General features: G+C 38.0%; 1 protein-coding gene across 2 annotated transcripts in view; it reads right to left on the bottom strand.

The window, feature by feature from the left end:
* Window positions 1–247: 247 nt before the first annotated feature.
* Window positions 248–23,498, bottom strand: part of WWC3 (WWC family member 3) — a 93,118-nt gene continuing 69,867 nt past the window's right edge. Inside the window, exons 12-23 of one of the 2 annotated variants that reach the window (XM_072994380.2) lie at window positions 19,044–19,164; window positions 15,235–15,309; window positions 14,488–14,574; window positions 14,001–14,193; window positions 13,040–13,207; window positions 12,364–12,515; window positions 11,259–11,415; window positions 10,370–10,534; window positions 9,046–9,138; window positions 6,859–7,089; window positions 4,812–4,939; window positions 248–3,601 (exon numbers count right to left, since the gene is read on the bottom strand). In XM_072994380.2, coding sequence (XP_072850481.2) covers window positions 3,535–3,601; window positions 4,812–4,939; window positions 6,859–7,089; window positions 9,046–9,138; window positions 10,370–10,534; window positions 11,259–11,415; window positions 12,364–12,515; window positions 13,040–13,207; window positions 14,001–14,193; window positions 14,488–14,574; window positions 15,235–15,309; window positions 19,044–19,164 — 1,637 coding nt within the window. In that variant the 3' untranslated portion in view covers window positions 248–3,534. The remainder of the gene's footprint in view (window positions 3,602–4,811; window positions 4,940–6,858; window positions 7,090–9,045; window positions 9,139–10,369; window positions 10,535–11,258; window positions 11,416–12,363; window positions 12,516–13,039; window positions 13,208–14,000; window positions 14,194–14,487; window positions 14,575–15,234; window positions 15,310–19,043; window positions 19,165–23,498) is intronic. The other variant, XM_072994381.2, reaches the window with a different exon arrangement.

The raw sequence follows: 23,498 nt of genomic DNA, 5'->3' as shown, positions 1-23,498 counted from the left end.
GCTATGAGTCTTTTAGAAGTTCAAGGTAGCAGCCACTGCCACACCCAACACGTGCAATGTTTCAAAGAAATATTCAACCTGGAAACTGAATATTGCAAAAGAATGTAACCAACTGACCAAAAATCAGACTCCTCACATGGTCACCTATTTTCCTTTAAAACAAACTTAATGATGGATTGGTTTTATTTAACCCTGATTTAGAATTAATCATAGCAATGACTAAATGTAAGACAGATACACAAAGCAATATATTTCTAATAAGTTTTGTTTATTTTGCAGAATACTTTAAAAATACAATTGACACAATCATTCATAAACGTTGACAAGAAGTGAATACTGAAGAATGGATCACTTTTTAACACACAGGAGCAGTCAGAATCCTATCCTCCCTAATACTGTGGACATGCTGCAGAGTGGCCACCGCTACAGCCCAGCAACATCTTACCAGGGAGCCTCCACCCCCACCGGCACTTTCTATTCAAAATGCAGTGCTTTCCATTCACATCATATAGACTTAACAAATACAAACAAAAACTCATCGTAAGTTGCTCTTAACAGACGGCAGTTATTCGTATTGACTGCCCTTTATCAGGTACAACTAGTACAGGCCACAGGTAACTGAAAACGCTCTGCGTAAGCAGTGATTATTCATCTTCAGATCAGAAGAAATGGGAAGCCCTCTTTCTCTACTACATTTTTTAAATGGATAAGAGTTTTTGCCCTAACAGTTGTTCCCAACCTTGGTTCCTCAGACGTTCTTGGACTGCAACTCCAGAAACCCTTGTCTGCACAGCTAGTGGTGAATGTGTCTTGGAGTTGAAATCCAAGAGTATCAGGGGGAAACCAAGGTTTTGAACCATTGCCTTAATCTATCAACATACTGTACTAGGCAATCACAGAATTCATTAACTCAAAACTAATAATTTACTGAAAATACTGACACTTTGGATAATAACCATATGAGCAGCAAGTAACTTAAATTATTCCCAATTTTTGTACTACTGGTGCAATGACCAGCTAGTTTTCTGTTTGGACTTCAATCCCAGTTCTAGCCATTTCTTCCTACTTGTATGCTGTGACATACTTGGATCAGTTTTTCAAACACAAGACACTTTTTCAATCTGCTAACACACTGAGATTCTGTAGGGCAATCACTGATGATGATAATAATCATTTTCATTTTCCGTTACACTGACAAATGGGTAAATTTGTAACGTGTCAGCTGAAGGGTGATCTTACAAAATTTATGTTCATTTAACAGATTTAGGCTGCAATCCTATGCCCATTTTGTGGGAGCAAATCCTTCAGAAGTCACTGGTGTCACTTCTGAGCAGACACATAGGGTTGCTCTGTCAGTTTTCAAATTAGATTTAATAATTCACATTATATATGATTTAGAATCATTGCCTCAGAACACAGATAATGGAAAACAATGTTTGGTTAGGATTTCATGATGTTTAACAACTCTCAGGTTTGAAAGAATGAAAGACCTGTTCACTTCTATCTAGCTTAATAACAACTTTCTTTGGCACCAGATCTCCCTAAGGCACTGTTTTCTTACTTTAAAAAACAACCCTATAATCAAGGTTTGACTTGACAGTGACCTATATAAAACTGCTGATTTCTTACTGATGACCCTGCTTACTTTCTGCAGGACATTAATCTTTGGGTAACTGAAACTGAATACGTATAAGCATATAATAAAACAGTATTTGTATACATTAGCAAGACATGAAAAGTGGCAATCTCAGGAATTTCAGGTGACAGTCCCAAATTATCAAAAACTACAAGCAATTCTACAGCCCAAGAAAACTTATTTCAACGATAGGGAAGCTAATTGAACAATGTATCTCTCTGAAGTGCTTAAGCACATACATCTATCTTACCAAATAAAGAACTACATTCAGTATAACATTCTCAGCTCCATACCAGAACATATGCCATTCAACATGGAAATCATTAGCACTGGGAAAAGGAAGATACATTTACAATTGTGCATTAAATACGTAGTCAGAATAGGCTGCCAGAATGATACAAGTTAGGATTACAACTTTAAATGCTTTAATCTGAGAAATCAAAGAATATTACAGAAAAAAGGGATAACAAAGAATGAAAATTTTAAAAATTATCAAAGATAAAAAATACATTGTAAATGTACCACTGCTTGAGCAGTAGCATTTCATGGAATATTTGCTAAGAATACTTATTAGAATATTGTTTAGTGGCAGATATAGCATCTCGGAAAATTCTGCCTTCAGTTTTTTCTTAATCTAAGTGTTTGTAGAATTTATGGAAAGTGATGGGAAAAGAATTGAACTGCAGAGGAAATTCTGCTAATGGCTCAGAAATTGGAGAAGTACAGATTTATTTTATTTTATTTTATTTGTGCAAAGTAAAGCCTTGGTTGAATGACTGCCAAAATTCACATCAGTGTTATCCTACTTCCCCAAACAAAAGCTGCTACTTCAGATGCAGCTGTGGAATTTATGATAGCTATATGTAATAACATGTCCCAGTTTGCTGTACATTGGTTTCAAGCACCAGACGCAGCATGATTTTAAGTTTTTGAACTGAACAGATGCAGTTCATTGAAGGTAATGAACTTTGGAATGCAAGACCTATGAGGAAATTGAAGAAAAATTATGTCCTATGATAATTGGGATTATTTCCCAACCAATTTCTGGAATATACAAATAATAAAACTGTTAAATACTACGTTTCTAAACAATACAATAAACTGCCAAGTGCTTTTTCTAAACAAAAGTTAAAACACGATCTGTCACCTTCCTTCCCTCGTTAAACAGAAAAATACTTAAAATTATAAAAGATATATCTGACAGAAATGAAATGAGAACAGAACAATCTACTAGTGCACAGTAAGGATAAGCAGTTGCGCCCTGCAATGTTTCTTGGCATTTAAAAAACCAAAACACTACAGGTGATATTTCCGTATCAAGACAGTGCCAAAAAAGTACTTGTTACATTGTAAGAGAAAGAGAAAGAAAAGCTGATTTTAAAAACAATAAATTTAGAACATAGTATTTTCATTTCAGTTATCAGAAACAAAACCAGCTCAATGGTTCCATTCTACTGTATGACAAATACTGAGTAACAAAATTTGTTTTTTAAAATAAAGTAAATATTTTCCTTCAAGGAAAATGTGTTACTATAAATAAATTACAATACAGTGAATTTGCCTGAACTCACTTTGTTTCTGTATTCCAGCTTTTTAAGTCAAATAAAACAACATAAAAACTGTACACGCTCTGATAGGATACTTGATTTCTTTTTAATATAAAATATGTTGTCTTCAGTAATGTCAATTTCACAGCAAGGAAAAACCAAGCCTTGCTGCAGTCACTATCATAAAATACATATATGTATATATTTATATGTTTTGGGGTTTTTTTTTTACAAAATGTGTATATTAATAGTCTTTGATTGAAGATTTTAAAAATAAACTGAACTAGTTTAATAACTTCATTTTAAAATAAGAATAGGCAGATAAATACTTCATGTTTACAAAATAATATGTCACACATCATCCGCTGGCAGAAGAGGTATGTTGATCCTTGGTCTTGTGAAAAATGCCATCTTCTCCCTGTCATAATTTGGAAATATTGTATAAATATTTAAATAAATACTTTGGAATGCTTGCAGGTTTTTTAAAACAGAACTGATACAGGCACCTTTCAAACTTTTGAACAATCTATCTTATCTAGGAAATAGACTCAACTCAATTTAATATTGGTTAACGGTCCATTTAACTAGAAATCCCTCAGCAATAGATTTTGTGGTGCTGAAATGCATTTCCAAATTCGTTCAGTTTTGAAGAGGCCATCTGTGGGAGTGATATTCAATATACACCCACCCACAAACTGTCTTCTTTGTCTACAAACTGACAATGTTCCCAGGAAAAATAAAGGCAAATCTTATTACATTTCCAATCCTGAGTCAATTGCAGCTTGTACATTTCAATAAATTCTACCATACATACATGAGTGTACACGTGTATGAACGTTGCCTAGTTAAAACTTAAGAAAAACAAAATACAGCCAAACTTGTATTGTGTATGTCTTTATCTTCTGCCTAACACTGGGTCGCAAAATCTCTCCAATTGGTGTGTACATGTCTGTAATCTGACTTATACTAATTGATACTGGGTTGTGTTCAAATTGTACCACAACAGACCTCAAGTGAAAGCTAACATAGTTGATCCCCTTTTTCAAAATCCTTCCACAAATACCACTCTCATGGAGAGAGCAAAGCTAGGGAAAAAATGTGAGATTTCTTCCTGCATGTAAAGGAGAAGCATTCAGTTCTATGAAGCTCCACATAAACTGTGAAACTGGATAGTCAAAGGCTTATCAGCTTAGTTGATAGGAGTTACACTTTATTTTAGAGGACCTGCCAGTTCCCTTGTAATGTACTGCTACCTGTGCAGAATTTAAAATAACTTATTGGTGACAAACCCACCAGAATCTGCATTAAAAACATTTTTTAAAAAATCACTATCCATTTAGCAGGGCCTCTCTGGTGGAATTACTGTTATATATGCTTGTGGTATGAAAGTATGTACTAATGTTATGAATCCCATATGAAATCAATCCAGGAGAATATTACTGAACGAGCAACATGAGGAGAAGGAAGAAATAATAAAGGAGGTGTGAAAAAGGTAACTGCACTGAAATTTTCAATAATTAACTTTACTGTAATTTTCAATAAATATAATTTCTGTGTGCCTGAGTACAACTGAGTGTATTTGCATGTAGTTGGGGTAAAGCTTATTCAATTTACATTTAACACCTTACCGAAAGGTCTGCACTTGAACAGGTTCTTTCTGGTTTTGGCCACGCAGCTGATATACTTCTTTGGATGCTTTTTTAAGTAATTTTTCAGCTGCTTGCTGCTGACGATGTTCAAATTTAGTCTTTCTTGTCTATAGAGAAAATACATGGGAATAAAAATGACTTTTTGAAAGAACAGTAGCTTTATAATGAATGCTATTTTGTTCAAGCAATTTCCCTTTGGATAGGGCATCCTCAAGGCTTTACTCTTCTTTCTTCGAAGGCAAAGAACTATCAATTCCAGGGCAACTACAGTAGAGAAACAGTACTTCCCTCCAAACAAAAGGAGTATATAGCAAACCGCCAGTATCACTCATAATAACAAAAACAGGGAGAGAAAGCAAAGTACATGAACAAAGAGCAAAAGAAAAGGCAGAGCCTTGTAAGCAAGGTTCCTTCTAAGGTGTGCAACTGTGTGAGCGCACACAGTACTGTGCCCCCCTCTGTGCAATGTCCCTCCTCGTCTGCTCACCCGCGGCCCCTATCATTCTGGTGATGATGGAAAACCGTGGGGGGACCGAGTCATAGGAACAAAGTCATGGGGGTGGTGGAGTCCCACCGAGCAGGGCTGAAAATTAGAAGGAACGTTACTTGTAACTGTCATCAATTTTTCTTTTTTGTAAGAGTGCCACACTCTTAGATCTCTTACTGCCAATCTGAGATGTTTTGACAAAAATTAGGAAAAGCTGCCCCCCCACATGCCTTATGTAATTTGCAAATCCAAACTTCAACAGAAATCAGTTGCCTGAGCATAGTAGAAGAACTCATGTACACCATGTGTATTAGCACTTTTTCCTCTATGGCAGTAGATGTGGAATTTACAGGACACAGATACACACCTCTAAAACCTTATCAGAAAGTGTTGAACTACACAAGTTCCATCTAACCAAAAGTGGACTCTACTACCATTAGTCTACCAGAGAAAGGACCCCTGCCAAAAGCAATCACTACAGAAGATGAAGAATTGTCAGTGAATGATACACTAGTAAGCTGTGAACCACGCTGCACAGGTGTCTCATAAGAGTCTAGTAGGAAAACCTACAAAGACTACTGCAAAGAAGAATCTTAGGGGGAAAGGTCACATGGTAAATCTCAGCATAGTTCAGTACTGAATCTGCACATACAAGTCAGTTTCTGCTCCAGGAATCCTCCAGACCCAGCATTTTCACTATGAAATGGTGTACACAGAGTCCCCACCTTTTGAAAGCATGCCCACAATGCAAGCAAAAACCAAATGAAACCAAAACAGAACAAAACTGGAAGCAAAATTCTAAAAAAAATAGTTTTAACAATTACAGTGGTGCCCCGCTTGACGACGATAATCCGTTCCAGCAAAATCGCTGTAGAACGAAATTGTCGTCAAGCAAAAGTAAAAAGCCCATTGAAATGCATTAAAAACTGGTTAATGCGTTCCAATGGGTGAAATACCTCACCGTCCAGCGAAGATCCTCCATAGGGCGGCCATTTTCCGGTGCCTGTAATGCGAGCAATCCATCCTAAACACAGCGGGGAGCCATTTTGCACAGCAGGCGGCCATTTTGAAAACCCAACGAACAGCTGTTTTTGATCGTCGTAAAGCGAAAAATCGGTTCCCAAAGCAGGGAACCGATCGTTGTCAAACAAAAAAACCCCAATGAAACATTGTTTTGCGATCGCAATAGCGATCACTAAAAACTAATCATACAGCGGATTCGTCATACAACAAATTAATTGTCAAGCAGGGCACCACTGTATTTTTGAATTTGGGGGCCTGGTGATGGGTATATGGAAAACTGGCCCCAAAATGTCCAAAGTTGCCCATACCTTCTTTAGCCTATTGGTCTAGCAAAATACTATGTTATTTGTATGAATTAGTTAAATGGCTTTTCTGCATTCTGTTCTGCAACCTTCTTATTGTAGTGAAGATTAAAATAGTAAAATAATAATTTAAAAAAACGATGAAATGAAGCTCTTTAGCCCACCACTTTATGAATACCTGGATACATTTCTGCCGATCCCAAAGATGTCATACCTGCCTTTCTGCTTCCTTCAGCAAGTTTCGGAATCGTTCATCCCGAAGGACCCAGTGAGGCAAATCAGTTTGACCAGAAAGCTGGGCATCCTCTAGGCGCTGCCGCAACTCTCTTAGAACAGATAATTCGTCATTCAAGTGCCTCTGCCTTGTTCTGGAAGCCTGGAGATCCAGCTCCAGGTCCAATGAAGTCCGTTCCATAAGGTCAGCCAGAGATGATCTACATGATTGCTGAAATAGTAATATAAAATATGACAATACCACCAAATACTCTAAGTGAACAAAAAAGCAAGCTTCCTCCTGAAAGTATGGTGCCACTATATCCAAGAAAGATGCCTGAGATAAGCAAATATAGCAGGGGACAGTGGGGGAAATCTTTGTAGTTGGTGTCCAGGTCAAGTTGCATCAGGCACAAAGATACACAACACGAACACGCGCACTGTCTGCTTGTTTATGTGACACACATACAGTGGGGTCTCGACTTACGAACGGCTCGACATACGAACGTTTCGACTTACGAACCGCTCTCATAGGAATATATGGACTCGACTTACGAACTTAGATTCAAGTTACGAACTCTTGTTTTCCTTTTTTTAAAAGCTAAGTCATCTTAAAAGGAAAAAAGAAAAAAATATCCCCCTCTAGTGGCAGAAGGCAGAATAGCAGCTTCCCATTAGTTTCTATGGACGAAAAGAGCAGATACGGATTAAATGGTTTTCAATGCATTCCTATGGGAAATGCAGATTCGACTTAAGAACTTTTCAACCTGAGAACTGCCTTCCAATATGGATTAAGTTCATAAGTCGAGACCCCACTGTACTGTATATGTCCAGTGAAACTGTATCTGAGAGAATTTCAAATCAAGTCTTGCAGAAGCATACACTAATATGTCTCCTTTCAGCTTAATTTCCTCCTCCACTGTTTGCTTTAACCGTGCATCAGTTATACTAGCGATAACCCAAACATAGTTATGTCTTGTAACAGTAGTAGTGGTGGTGGTGGTGGTAGTATTGGTAATATGGAAATCTCAGTGTAGTGACTAGGACTCAGAAGGCTTCGGCTCTAATCCCCACTCAGCCATGGAAACTCACTGGGTGGTAAGACCATTCCTTAAATATCTCACTCACCTTAAAAGCCCTATTAGGATCGCTACAAATTGGTTCCACCCTCATAGCACACAGCAGTAGTAAATGTTACATTTATAGTCTGTCTCTACTCCAATGAGCACAAGGCTGCTTACACAGTTCTCCACCAACATCAATATAATGCTAAGCCACTGTTAGAGCAAACTATGGGAGGAAGGTTGGAATTCACATGACAAAATAATGTGAACGAGAAGCTACACAACCCAATTCCTTCCCAGAACATTATTATTTTCATAATTATGGTCCCTAAAAATGTTATAAAGAGGAATATGTTATAATAACGGTATTATTATTATTATTATTATTATTATTATTATTATTATTATTATTATTATTATTATTATTATTATTATTATTATTATTATTATTAATAATAATAATAATAATAATAATAATAATAATAATAATAATAATAATAATAATAATAATAATAATAATAATAATAATCCTCTAAGTATGATGCATTTTCTTTCCAATACACTTCGTAAGTGAAATTTGAGACAGCAGAATAGATTTTTGCTGCCATTTATCGTTGACAATACTAATAGAAGCATGATCTAGTTACCAGAATGGAGTAAATTAAGCAAATAGGAATACATTGAAAATGAGTCTAATCTTGAAATCTCTGCCTATAGCTATGGCTACAATGCACAATTATAATCTATAGCACTAAAATGTCCTGTCCCTCTTTTTTTGTGTGTGGAGAAAGAAGAGGGCAACCAGATATCTGATGCAATCCTAGGTATGTCAATGCAAAACAAGCCCCCAACTCAACATACCAAAAATTTAGTAAAATGATTTGGAGAAAAAAAATGCTGAGGGCAGGGTTGTTTAATGAAGCCTGAATTCATGAATTACTCAAGGATGAATGTCAACAGCTTTTGGCAAAATTATTGCTTGTCACCAGCCTTACATCAATTCCTGGGTTTGCCATATCCCAGGAAGTTGCAACTTCTAATGAAGTTGCAACTCAGCTTCTTTCTGTAAAAATTCTCAACAACGCAAAGCACCAACATTCACAAATTTATCCTCACAAATATACCTGTTTGTAACGCAATGTACGTCTTTCCAAAGTATTTCGGATGAAGGGTGACTTTCTTGGCAGGGTGGAACTGTCACTATCGCTACGATACAGCTGACAAAAAAAGGTAAGAAGCAGTAATTGATAACTTACAATGAAATTAGCACAATTTTAGGTCAGTTATCTTGACTGCATTAATACACTCTTGGTTTATCCACGCTAATTCATACTATGATGCCTTTAAGTCAAGCTTCATATCTTTGTCTCCTACCCCAACCAAAAGGTAGTATTATCTGAAGGGTACATGAGAAAAACAACTAAGCAAGACACTTGATATATAATTTTCTGTCCATACTTCTCTGCATACCTGTCCCCCAGAAGCCCTCTTTCTTTACTAGCTGTGCTAAATAAACTGTTGGGAATATAACATTTCCCTGGATGGACTCTGGCAGACTGGTGGAACACATAATGGTGATCTGCTAAGGTTCTTCCAAACAAATATATCAAATATCATATCATTGTCAAGAACCAGTAGCAGAAGGCTGCACCAACAGCTTCCAAAAGGCAGAAGACAACATCTGGTGGTATTAGTAGTCAATAATTGACAAAACATGTACATATGCATCCAGTAATCACAACATTGCACTATGGGAGTTCCAGTCAAACAGCAACTCTATAGTTCTACATAGGAAAAAGACCCAGAATATCACAACATAAACGGCATCTATAAAAAATAGAGGGAAAGTAACATTTGAAGAACCAACTTTCTTAAAATGTTACCAGTAGAGCTTAACTGTATTTCACATTTCCCTTCACCAGAATGGATGTGATATAGTGGAACGTGGACACCTCAAGGCTGAATAAGTATTTGAACCATTACAACATAAACGAAATGCTATTTCAGCCCCAAGGCATCGAACGATGTGCATATATAGTGGTAGATGGAATAATATCCAACCATTTGCCAGCTTCCATACAGCATGAGCATCTCCCCAAATTTTTAAATTTTTCCCCCCGAAGAGTGCCTGGATAGCATACAATATGGAAATACAGTATCTAAAAAGACTTATTTAGTCCATGCCTAGGTTCATTAATTGAAAATAAATCCTGAACACAGTTTTCCTGGGTCCTGGGCTGAGTTCCTTGCATTTTATTTTTGGTTTCTGGGTATTTTTTGTTCTTGTTTTGGGGGTTGTTTTGCTTGGTTGCGTTTTGGTTCTGAGTCTGTTTCTTTTTTTTGGCCACAGCTTTGCTGTGTGGAAGATGCTGTTATTCAGTCTGAAAATACATGAAAGGCAGTTGTTCTTTTGATAAGTGATACGCTCAAGCTACAATGTCTACTTACTCGGCAAACATACTGACTTCGTGCACCAGGTGAGAATGTCTGTGAACGAACAATAGTGCTGCTACGGACAAATGGAGAGCCTCGGGATCGACGACCAACTCTGGCTTTATGAAATAATGCTGCTCCTTCTGGGAAAAGATCTTCTGTGTTAGTCTCCTTATCCACCTATATTAAGATTTTAAAAATCACACATATTTCAACACTTAGCTTCCAAAAAGAAAGCTCAGTAACTTTTCATTCAGCTTATCAAAGAAGCATGCAAGAGCTCTAATCATAATTACAAAATAAAATGATACAAATCTCCATTGTAATATTTTTCAAAGCAACCTACGGTTTTTAAGCTAGCAAGTGTAAGTATGGCCAGAAACAGTCATTTGGTGAATGAAACTCTGATTTGGTTAATAGTTACAATGACAATAAATTTTATTATTATTATTATTATTATTATTATTATTATTATTATTATTATTATTATTATTATTATTATTATTATTATTATTATTATTATTATTATTATTATTATTATTATTATTATTATTAGTCTGGCCAGTGAAATAAATAATTTTTTTAAAGCTACTGTAATCCTTGGCAACACAAACTTTAGAAGGACAACAAAAAGTTTCCATAACACAAATTTTAAGAAAGTATTGTCAGTGGCAATGATGTGAAGGCAATAATTCCCCAAGAGTTCAGGGCCGTTAAAAACTAAATGAACAGAAAAATCTACAGACTGGCAGAACTGCATTCCACTGCAAGAATCATAATAAGAGTAGTAAGGGCAAGGTTCCAGAGACAAGAAAAGGGCAAGTGTAAGTTGGAAAACTATCCCAGACCTGCTCCAGCTAAGGATGAGCAAAAACTGGAATAGAGTGCAATTATTTCTACTTGCCTTTAAAGGTAGAGGATGGATTTTTCCAGAGGTATATTGATCTGCCTGGGGTGCAAAGATATGGCTATGTAATGATTCACCACAATAGGATTCTGGGTGTGGACTTGTCTGCATGCAATTACCACATCCACTATCAACGGATTCTGCTTGCCAGCTCCTGCAGATAAAAATGTATTTGTTTGTTTGTTTGTTTATTACACTTTGACATCACCCAGTAACTAGAATTTTCTGAGTCATGTACAGGTAAATTAACAATGTAACACACTAAAAAGTAAACAGTGACAAAAGCAGCATATGACAAAACCAGTGAGAGAGGTAAAAGTAAGGCAGAAATCAAACCAAAATAAAGCCAAAAGCAAAATAGTGCACAAAGATCTAAAGCTCCTAAGATGTTAAATGCCTGGAAGGATAAGCTGACAGCTGGAGCAAAACAGACAATAATGTAGATGTTAGGTGAACCTCTTTGAGGGTCCCATTCCACACAAAGGTGCTACCACGGAGAAGCATCTATGTCTTGTAGCCACCTGTCTTGCCTCATTCGGCAAGGGTACAGGGAGGGCGCTGGATCAGAAACTTAGGGTCCAGGGTCAGTAGCTATGGGAGTGTGGCCCATATCCTACTTAGGATTTCAAATGTTAAGAACTGTCCTCTGAATTGGATAGGGCTGTTGGTAGAATACTGATATAATGTGATCATAGCATCCAATATGAACATATCCTCCAGATCCAAACAAGTGATTAAGACCAGTTCTAGTAATTCATGTTACATTTGCTTTTACATCTATCAAAAGTGAGCACATACTTACATGAAAGCTGGGCCTTATAAGCTCCACAGGTATTAAAGAATAGGAATAAACGTACAAATTGCTTGGGTTATTTCCACATTCTTTAAACTGACCAAAGTATGGGCAGAACTGGCAGCCATATTGGCTGGAGAATTCTAGACTGCCCTCAGGGATACATCAGTTTCCAAGGGAAAGCAGAGTTGAAACAAACATAACGAGACAAGTCACCTGCCCACAATCAAAGGAGCATTTCTAATTGTCCACTCCGATATTTTTTTCCCTTCAGGACAGAGCCCATGTTTAACTCCTTTTTAGAGTTACCTCTCTGACACCGCTTCCAACTGATCTTCCTTTTGTTCCATCTCTAGAATTTCCTCTTCTGTGTACTCCAATTTCACTCTCTCTTCTGCCAGTTCTCTCTCCACAGCTTCCAGCTGTGCTGTGGTCCTAGCTAAAAGGGCAGTTACAGCATCCTAGGATGGAAAAGAGAACATTCAAATCCAATGCTAGCAAGTTCCTTGAACAGAAGAACTGATGATTACCTTCCAAAGGTGCAGTAAGAATTCTTGTGTTCACATATAAGCAGAAACTGACAAAAGTGTTCCAGAATGATTCAATAAAAAAAAATCCCACATTTTGACTTGGAATTTCTTGTTATTTCAACCTACTTCCAACAGTCAGCTTGGTTCAGTTAAACTGGAGCTTAAATAATGACATAGAATGATTTTAATCCTTCAGATTCTCTCAGCATGATCAGGGATACCAATGTTATCTGCAGGCCACATCATTATTACCTGTATATGCACACACTTATAAGCACATACTCATCCATCCAACAGAGTTCCTTCCAATGCATTCACATTCCGATACAATACTATTATCTCTCTGATAAAAGGGGTACTTTCCTCATTCCTAACTTTATGCCCAAATGCTCTTAAGTTCCATGCTACATACAAACATCCTTTAAAAACATGTTAGAACTCATCTATGACCATACCATTTTCACCACACTTTTGTTTTCTAAAATCTGAGAACCACCTTCTTCATATTTGGACTTCTCTTTTTTCTGTTCATGATCTGAACCAGTGAAGATCTGGATAGGGTACCACTGAAGTTGCAGCTCACCGTAACTCTCAAAATCTGCTATGCTAATCTGAGCAATACCCTGTAAAGATGCAGAAACAAAATATGAAAAAAATAATAATACCAGAGAACACAATTTCCTCTCTTGGCATGGCCTGAGGTTTTGGTTTAGGTGACAAAGCCCTTTATGCTCATTCAAAGTTGTTATCTGTGATGTTCGTCAAAAAAGGAGCCAGTCCACTAAAAGCTTAATTGTTTTTAGAGTTTAAGGATGAAAAATATTTTTTTTTACACCACTAGTGGGAGGTATCTGTTTTTGCAATAATCTTGTCAAATGACATCAGTGCCCCCAAGGGAACAAAGTCTGACATTTGCTTTCATGCTAGGGCAATTTTTTTCTTTGAATAGTCTAAATGTAAATATTTCTTGTTTAAGTGCTACACAACAATTCCCAACATTTATATTTTAAATAATACTGATATTCTAGCCGCCTAGAATGGACGAATCAAATAAATAATAATAATAATTTGAATTCTTGCATTTAGCAGGGAATTGATCTCAATGGCCTTGTAAGGCCCCATCTAATGTCATTATTATTTTAGGCTCAAATATAATTGGCTGAAAACGATATTAGAACATGGATTTATTTATTCACATTTTTAGGTTACCAAATGCTTTCATATATATCAGAAAATAATGTTCTGTTTAAACGGATGAATGGATCATAACAAATCCTTTCAAATGTTCAAACTATATTCAGTGTTACAATTTAAGGAACCTTTCAACAGAGATATGAGAAAACTGAAAATCACTTATTTCATTTGCAGTTTAAGGGAACTCGTAATACCCAAACTGTACATAAAGACATCCCTTACCAATAATTCTTCTTGCTGGTTCTGACCAACTGAACAAATATAAAGTTGTAGTGATTTTAGCTTCCCAATACTTGAATGCACAGGAATCTGGAAGACTTCATTAAATATTAAGGGAGTCTGGAATTCCAAGGCTCTAGAACAAAACGTGGTTGATGTGCCTGAATCCAGAGATGGTAGGTATATTCTCACATGTCTAAAAACATGAAAAATCCAAAAAGAAAGTCATTCCTGGGAAACAGCAGCAGAAAGAAAATATCATTGTAGACCAAAACAATTCCATCGCTGCACGTTTAAACTACCCTCCTGCATGACTAGTATGTTAATTTGCAACACATAAAAAGGGGGGTGCAAATCTTTGTTCTAAATCCAACTGTTCCACTGGTCTACCCTAGCTGGGACTAAAAAGTGTATTTAGACCTTTGTATATTAACTGCTATATGATTTATACGAACAATGCACTATTTCATATGCAGACATTTCCACTTACATTTTACATCCTTCTTTCACAGCAAAGCCAGAGAAATGCTTTAGCTGCAACACATGGACCAGAAGACATTCACTTCCACTGTCATGCCTGCAAAGAGAGACCCCAGAAGTGTTTTTAAGGTGGGTAGGCTCAAGGCAAACAGCTTAATGAACATTGGTCATTTTTCAAATACTTTTACATTATTTATCTAAAATATATTTACTGTACTAAAATAAGCTATCACATTGTTCAAATGAGTCTATTGCAGTTATATGGACCTGGAACACTAAGAAGGCGTGTGAAAATCAGTTATTGATCAAAGTAAAAATTACAGAATATTCGATGAGGAAGGAGACTGGCAATGGGGGTTGGTGGGCTTATCCACCAAGCTTAAGAAGGAGTCTCCCTCATAACCACCTCCACGAATTCAGAGGTCAATAATCTGCCTCTTAAGAACAACATTATTGAAATGCACCATTTTTAATGTAACGTGGCTGATGCTTAATGTATCATCGACAAAATTAATCAGTATGTATGTTTTATGGTCAGCCACTTCAACATGGTTCCTCACCTAGCGATTTTTCCTATACCACCACAGTGGTATGTCTTCTGTTCTAAAGTATGCATATTTTATAATTTAAAAATATATTGATTCAATGGATATCAAGGTCCTCAAAACAAAATCCTTATAAAGGTTGAAGAACACTTGGTATTCTGACACACATGAGCTTATAGCCCTTAATGTCAATCAACACAGAAGATACTCACAAAAAGCCAACTTGCATTTTGGGCCCATCACCACTGACAGCATCACTATAGAGTGATTCTTCAGCATCCTCGTTCCTGCATAATAAAGAAAACAAGTAATTTTTAAAAAGCTAGCACTAGAGTGATGTTGACTAGAATAAATTATCTGAACTACTCAGCACAAAAAACACACCCTTGTCAGGCTTCTATGTAGACACTGCGTTTCCATGAAAAGTTAAATTTGAATTTCAAAAAAAGCTATTGAACTCTGTAAGATACCAACAAATATTATCTCTGGAAATACAGTATTCACTGGCATATGCTTAAAAACCAGTACCCTGTATGTTAACACTTTCTATAAATGAACTACAGTGGTGCCTCGCAGAACGAGCGCACCGTAGAGCGATGAATTCGCTCTACGGTGACACTTTTTCGATTGCTAATGCGATTGCAGAGCGATGGCCCCAATGGGCGAAAATCGCAGAGCGAAGGTCGGTAAGCGGTTCGCTTACCGACCTTCGCTTTGCGACCCGCCGATCAGCTGTTCCGCGGCTTCAAAATGGCCGCCAGAACAGCCGAAAGGGCGGGATGCAGCGTTTTCACGTCCTTGGTAAGCAAGGGGAGGGCGCGAAAACGCTGCCGGAACAGCCGAAATGGCTGCGCGCAGCGTTTTCGCGCCCTCCCCTCGCTTACCAAGGGCGCGAAAACGCTGCGCCTGGCCCTTTCGGCTGTTCTGGCGGCCATTTTGGACCCGCCAGACAGCTGATCGCAGCATTTTCGCGCCCTCGTTCAGCAAGAGGAGGGCGCGAAATTGGCTGCCGGCCATTGAAAAACTTCGCAGAACGGTGAGTAAATCAGCCGATTGGAACTAAGTTTAATGCATTCCAATGGCTTTTTTCTTACCGCTCAGCGATGTTTCACACAGCAAGGGTTAATCCTGGACGGATTAACCTCGCTGTGCGAGGCACCACTGTATTGGTGTGTGCTTATGTGTGCCAGCCTGGACACCATCACTACTTCAGATATATGCTGAAAAAACAAATGACTTGGTAGAAGGATACAGTACTTCCAATGCTCCCAATCTAAACTATACCACAGGAAAGTGTCTCAGATTAATCAAACTGTTTGTCTGCGTTTTATCACCTCCATGGATTGCCAGAGGCTTTGGCAGAGGTTTAGGTAGTTTCTTCCCATCGCCTGCTTCTTGACCCTTGTGCTAGGGACTGTATCTTGGATCTTTTGCATATAAGGAATTTATTTGATTTTACATCACTTTTCCCGTGTTAGCAGTTACGTCTGATCAATCTAAACCACTTAATGATAAATAGGGTTTGTTCCTCAAGAAGGTTTAAAACTGAATAATGGTTGGAAAGCTGTACACTGCACAAATCAGAAGAAAACAAATTTCTTTTTGGAAACAGAGTTTATAGATGTAACATTGGCTGGGACTCAAATGTGTCTTTTTCGTCAAAATCTTATTTGTTCACAGAAAGGCTTTTTCTAACTTAATAGAAGAAAGTTGTGCATGAAAATTGAAACATTTTCTTCTGTGACACTTGCACAAAACGTTTTACTTTTTCTTCCTCTCTGCATTCTGTTTCTTGGTTGGAGCTTAAATCTCTCACGTGGACAAAAAGAAAGCCTCGAAGACTGGGTTACATGCCATCTCCCATTGTAAACAACTTGCTGGCCCTTTAAACCCTGAATTAACTGTCTAAACATATGTCCTGCTTTGCAACTGGGTCCAGTCTAGTCAGTAGGGCTGAACTGTCAATTAAAAAAAAGGCTCCAATAACGCTGTGATCTCCTTGCATTCCCAAGACACAGTTTCCAAATACTCCGTGTTTAAAGTTCACCTTGTGCCTGTCCAACAGTTTGTGAAACAACACTAAATGAATTTGTTCCATTCATGCTATTTGAAAACAAACCCATCATACTTTTCTTTATTCTTTGTTAAAGGTATATACTCTTGATTTCCAAAGAACTTTTTTTCTGGAAGTATTCTTATACATTTTACAATCTTTAATTATGTTTTATATTTGTTTTCATAATTTGCTAGCTTGTATTCATTATGTTACACTGTTTTTTAAAATTCAAATTCAAAATAATTAAAGTATTAAAATATTTAATGATTAATGTAACAAACTCTGAAACGGCAAAACATAAAGCTGTTATTAAGCAAGTTATGAAGGAAAGAGAAAAGGGGAAAGAAAGTCAGGCTAAGGGAGGGAGGGAAGGAATGAAGGAAGACGTGGTCAGCCAGCAGCCAAAGTGATACACAGAACTAGGTAAAAAGCCTTCCTGCTAAATGGTATTAATTAGATATATTCAGTAATAGATAAAAATAAGACGCTCCTGGATGAAACAGATGCCCTGGATCCATTCCAGTCGGGCTTCAGGCCGCGCCACGGCACAGAAATGGCTTTGGTCGCCCTGTGTGATGACCTATTGAGGGAGGCCGATAGGGGCAAAGTGTCCCTGTTGGTCCTCCTCGACATCTCAGCGGCCTTTGATACCATTGACCACGGTATCCTCCTGGGGAGGCTCTCCGAGTTGGGAATAGGTGGCCTGGCATTGTCCTGGCTCCGTTCCTTCTTGGAGGACCGCCCCCAGAGAGTTCAGCTTAGGGAACCCCACTCAATTGTGGGGTTCCACAGGGGTCGATTATCTCCCCAATGCTATTTAACATCTATATGAGGCCGCTGGGTGGGGTCATCAGGGGGTGTGGTGCTTCGTGTCACCAGTATGCGGACGACACGCAGCTCTACATCTCCTTTTCGCCAACCGCAGGAGAAGCCATTCTGTGCCTTCAGCGCTGCCTGGGGACTATACTGGAATGGATGCAGGAGAACGGGCTTAGGCTGAACCCGGACAAGACGGAAGTACTGAGGGTGGGCCCTCCCACAGTTGGGGATTTGGGAAACTCCCTCTCTTTTGGGGGGGTGACTCTCCCTGCAAAGGATGGTGTACGCAGCTTGGGGATCCATCTGGACCCGGTGCTCTCCATGGAGTCACAGGTGGCGTCGGTGGTCCGCACCGCCTTTTTTCACCTCAGGCGGATAGCCCAGCTGCGGCCCTACCTGGATGTGGGGGCGCTCACCATCTTAGTACACGCGCTCGTAATCTCAAGATTAGACCACTGTAATGCGCTCTACGTGGGGCTTCCTTTGAGGTTGCTGCGGAAATTACAGGTGGTGCAGAATGCGGCGGCCAGAGTACTCAGTGGAGTGAAAAAATTCCAACATATTTCACCCACTCTGGCCGCATTGCATTGGCTGCCCATCAGGTTCCGCATCGACTTCAAAGTGTTAACGCTTACGTATAAAGCCCTAAACAGTTTAGGGCCTCGATACCTGGCGGAACGCCTACTCCCACCAAGTTCTACCCGGGTCACACGGGCGAGCCAGGAGGTGAGGCTGAGGAGCTTAACGCCGAGGGAGGCCCGAAAAGAGAAAACAAGAAATAGGGCCTTCTCGGCGGTGGCTCCTCGCCTTTGGAATAACTTACCTCCTGGCATTCGCGGAGCTCCCTCGCTGGGCACCTTTAAGAACCTATTAAAGACTTGGATGTTTCGGCAGGCCTTCTCTCCAGATTACTTTTGATTTTCTTCTCTCCTTTATTGTTTCCCTATTTTTAATTGTTGTTGTAATTATGCTGTTTTATGTTATTGTATTTTATCTCTGTTGTTGGCCGCCTAGAGTAGTCCACCACGACTAGATAGGCGGGATATAAATTAAATAAATAATAATAAATTTACCAATTACGCTTGTTGCTTTTAAGGGGAGAAATTAAGTACAGTTCCAACTTACAACACATTTATACAACCTGACCTTTTGCTTAAAGCTTCAAATACGCCACTGTCACTAGCCAGTGAATAATTGGACAGACATGCTGAAACTCGCCTGGCTCTCCTCTCCGACCTTCTAGCACTGTCTTCACGCAGAGTCACAGCTGGAACATGGAAAACAGCAAAGGCAAGGTCAAATTAAAGGTTTTCTTATCCATTCTCAAGAGTGGAAAAAAAAAAACCAAACCCAAAACCTCCATCAATTTAAATATAAAATTAAACTTGCTACGGTTATATCCAAATTTTAAGAGACTGTTTTCAGAGAATAGACACTGCGTGGCCTGATTCAGTGGTCGTTAACACTTTTAAGGCCATCTGTTTCCAATGGAGAGTGAAGTATACCTTTATCTTTGCTCACATGACTGCTTGCCTCTCACATGACTAGACAAACACAATTCTTGCAGTTTATTGCAATCTGAACAGAGTCAAGAATAACTGTGTTGTAGATTAATATGCTAAATCTTGCTAAATACAAGAATATGTTTATAAAGCAATACTTAAATTGACATCATCTATGTAATGTTCACAATGTGGCATTCATGCTATATAATGAATATGTACCTGTTGTCCGTTAATGAGTAAGTCAATGTCCGTTAACAAGACTACAACAATATTTTTTTCAAAGACTACTTTGCTTTTTCCAGCAAACCGTGCATTTCTTAGTATTTTAGTGTCTTACATGTTGCAGACCTTATTTTGCTGAATACAACTTTTTATGCCGCAAGAAAACTTCAATGCATTCTCATGCACACTAACAGAACACATGAAGAGTTTTTGGATGCAAATTCAATTAGTTGCATTTAGTTTTCCTTGATCTGAGTGATTTGAATAGTCAATTATTTTATTTTGGATATATTCTGACAAAAATATTTAACAGTAATTCATTCCACATTGGGGGGGCACAGATATATTGAGTCCTATGGAAGATTGCAAAGTTACCTTGCTGAATACCTTTTTATAAAATACATAGTTCATCAACAAGCAACTGGTCCATACAACATCAGTGGGAGCAACTCAATATAGGCATTCCTCACTTAACAACCTACTGCTTTAATGACTGGCACTCAGGTTTACGACCCTCATAAATCTGTGCTTGCATCTTCACCAGGCCCCTTCTCAACAGCATGTGATTTATTACCCCTTAATACAATATTATTACTCCTCACTTATCGACCAGGTTCACTTAACGACCTAGTCGAAAGACTGGAACTTGGCCATTAAGTGAGGAGTGCCTGTATAATATGTATCCTTTACATATTTCTCTCCACAGTAGTCAGTAAGACTTATCCCCAAGTGGATCGAAGCTTAAAGGTTGGGTGTTCCATTCCACACTGCCAAACTGTGCAGTCCAGAGAACCACCAGAAGGAAGGCTTGGTAAACCACTTTTGAGTAAACCAGAGAACACTCTGAAGGGTTGCCAAAAGTTGGAATTAGCTACAGCATCATGTAATTATACAGTACAGTAAATGGAATTGCAGCCTTAATGAACCAAGGCTCCCTGCCTCCTCTACAATATTCGAACCAATATCCATTTAAAATGCATGCAAAGAAGAGTGAAATGCAGGATCGAAGAAACCAGCCCTGAGAGTGGGAGGGGGGATGATAAAAAGAACCATGCTCATGTTCAGCGTGTATCCTTCTCACAATCATCTGATTGCTCACTATGGGAATAAAATGCTGGACCTATGAGCCTTTGTTCTGACTCAGCATAGATCTTCTTATGTTCTTTATCAGTTTCCTTTGCTCCTATTTTACATTTTGACATTTATTCATTTTCATCACAGAGAAAATAAATGTCTCACTATTAGCAAAGATTTTTTAAAAATAAAGAGGAAAAATATGCTTCCCAACTTCATTTTCTTCAATGGTAATACAAACCAGAACAGCATGCAAAAGAGGCTACTTACTAACACAATGTACTGTACTATAAAAACAAACAACATGCAACATAAACATGTTAAGCACCCCTAATGTTTAAATAGTGAGTTGAAACAAATGTTTCAGCTCACTATTTTTTTCATGCTTACAGATTAAGTACATACCTGAGGATCACAAACATTAAAGTACGTATAAACTAACTGGACAAGCCTTTTACTAAAAATGCAGAACACAGTGCGACAATGAAAGGCACAAGAGATTTCATGCAGCAGGAAAAGAAAAGGCAGTATAGCATTTAAAATAACATTAGCACTATTCCAAAATATCAAATGTTTTATTTCCTTGTTATCAGATATACATATACATATTTAATATGATATACATATCTGGTACATATATCTGCATCAGATAAACAATAGGAACTTCCTACTTGAAACATCAGTGATCTGAGAATGCAGTGGTGTCTGTAAGCTTCTATCAACTTTCTGGGTTTCAAATAGTTTGACAATTTTTCAAAATCCATTTTGTTAAGTTATAAGCATACTGCCACATACTTAGACATTGTGATCCAGAGGCTAACGGGCTTATTGAAGACAGTAACTGAAGCTGCAGGATAGAACCTTAATTAAGTCAACAGCAAATACTGAGTAAAAACCATTTGGCTGAATTGATGGTGTACTGAGAGAGGAATGAAAAGGAGCAATGTTTCGGCACTTTTTTCAGCTGATTGTAATAAACTGGATACTATGCTTTTTCCTGTTTGCTACACTTCAGGATTTTGTATATCCAGCACTGATGTCATCATTTTTAACTGGGTGTGGTTGTGGGGGCTGTCTTGATAAGTCCCTGCACTTCAGATTTTCATGTTACACCACTGACTAACACTGCTGCAAATTAAAACTATTATAAAAGCCTAAATGAAACCAGTGAAGCACACATTCTGTCCTTTCAACATGCACACAATAACAGAACAAAAGACAAAAACAAGGGATTATACACAACCACACATACACAGCTTTACAGGCAGAAGGAAAAACCCACTACAATAAAAAATTCTAGGTTCACTTACACGAAGGTTTTCTGTTGTGCCACATGAGAAACAAAATACAAGAATAATTTAAGTAAACAATGAAATAGATTTGTCAAATCTCTTATTTTTTTTCTTAAAAATAAAGTATTCTAAAATGATCTGAAGCTTTGCAACTCAAAGAAATGTTATAGCATTGGGATGGGAGGTTTTAAATCCAATACCATTTTTGTAGCAATTATCACTGGCCTCAACTCCCACAGAAATAAGCAGAACTTTGCAAAATACAAAATAAAGCACAGAAGCCTCACTGATTCCTAAAAGCAAATGCAAGTTAGCTCCTCCACTTAAGTTTTCAACCTCAAGTTACTTAATGTTTCTGGACTGAATTCAACTCATTTTTCCCAGTATTTCTGGAGCAGCCATTAATTTGGGGGCAAATGAAATCTCTGTTTCTTAACTTTCTTCAATCAACTGAAAGAGAGACAGGCAACATCTCTCTTATGATAATAAAATCCCTGAAGCGCCTGCTTCTTATCAGGCACTACCAATATGGTTCAGGTTTACAGATCAAACCAATATGCATGCTTCTGTGTTTGGTGATATATTTCTGTGCCAATGACTCCACATGATTCAGAGGTATGCTAGTCATGTCAATAAAATTTCTCTTCTTCAGAGGAAGACTTTAGTAAGAAAAGATATTCACTGACTTAAATCTTGTTGCACAGCTCCAAGTATACACAATGGGAATCATGCATATGAGTCTAGCGCACCCTAAACTTGTCAAAGGAAGCCTTTAATCAGCTGCAATTTGCTGCTGCTACTGATATCATTCCTGTTGCATACACAGAGCTGCACAACAGGATTTCAACCATTATCTAGTACGTACATCTAATTCAATATAGAACTTACATAGTATAGTGAGTAAGGATCCTGGAAGTATTCAAACCTAATACAGTGGTGCCTCGCAAGACAAATGCCTCACAGGACAAAAAAACCCGCAAGACAAATGGTTTTGGCAATTGGGGGTGGGGGTTGATGACTCCCAAGGCAAATGTTCCTATGGCCGTGCTTTGCAAGACAAATGTTTTCCGTTTTTTTTTTTGTTCCTGTCTCATGCTTGCTGATTTTTAAATGTTTTTCAGAGTTTTTTGATTGAAAAATTTTAAATCATCTGCACAATATGTATGGCTTTAAAGAGCTCTTAATAAACCCTTTGTAAACCAAATTTGACTTTGTTCTGACTTCTTTTGCCCATAGGAATGCATTAATTAGATTTCAATGCATTCCTATGGGAAAACGTGTTTCGCAAGATGAATTTTTTGTAAGACAACATTAACCACGGAATGAATTAAATTCGTCTTGTGAGGCACCACTGTATATCTTTAACTTCTAGACAAGCTTGACAAAAGGTATCTTCTTGGCCTCAGTTTCCTTGCATAAACTGCATGGCTTCACCAAATGGCTTGCCTGACAAGGATTAAAGGTAAAGGTTCCCCTTGACATTTAGTCAGTCGTGTCCAACTCTAGGG

Source organism: Pogona vitticeps, chromosome 3, assembly GCF_051106095.1.
Source record: "Pogona vitticeps strain Pit_001003342236 chromosome 3, PviZW2.1, whole genome shotgun sequence".
NCBI classification, from domain to species: domain Eukaryota; kingdom Metazoa; phylum Chordata; class Lepidosauria; order Squamata; family Agamidae; genus Pogona; species Pogona vitticeps.
The sequence above is the reverse complement of the archived record's forward strand: the minus strand, read 5'-3'. Positions and strand labels throughout refer to the sequence as shown.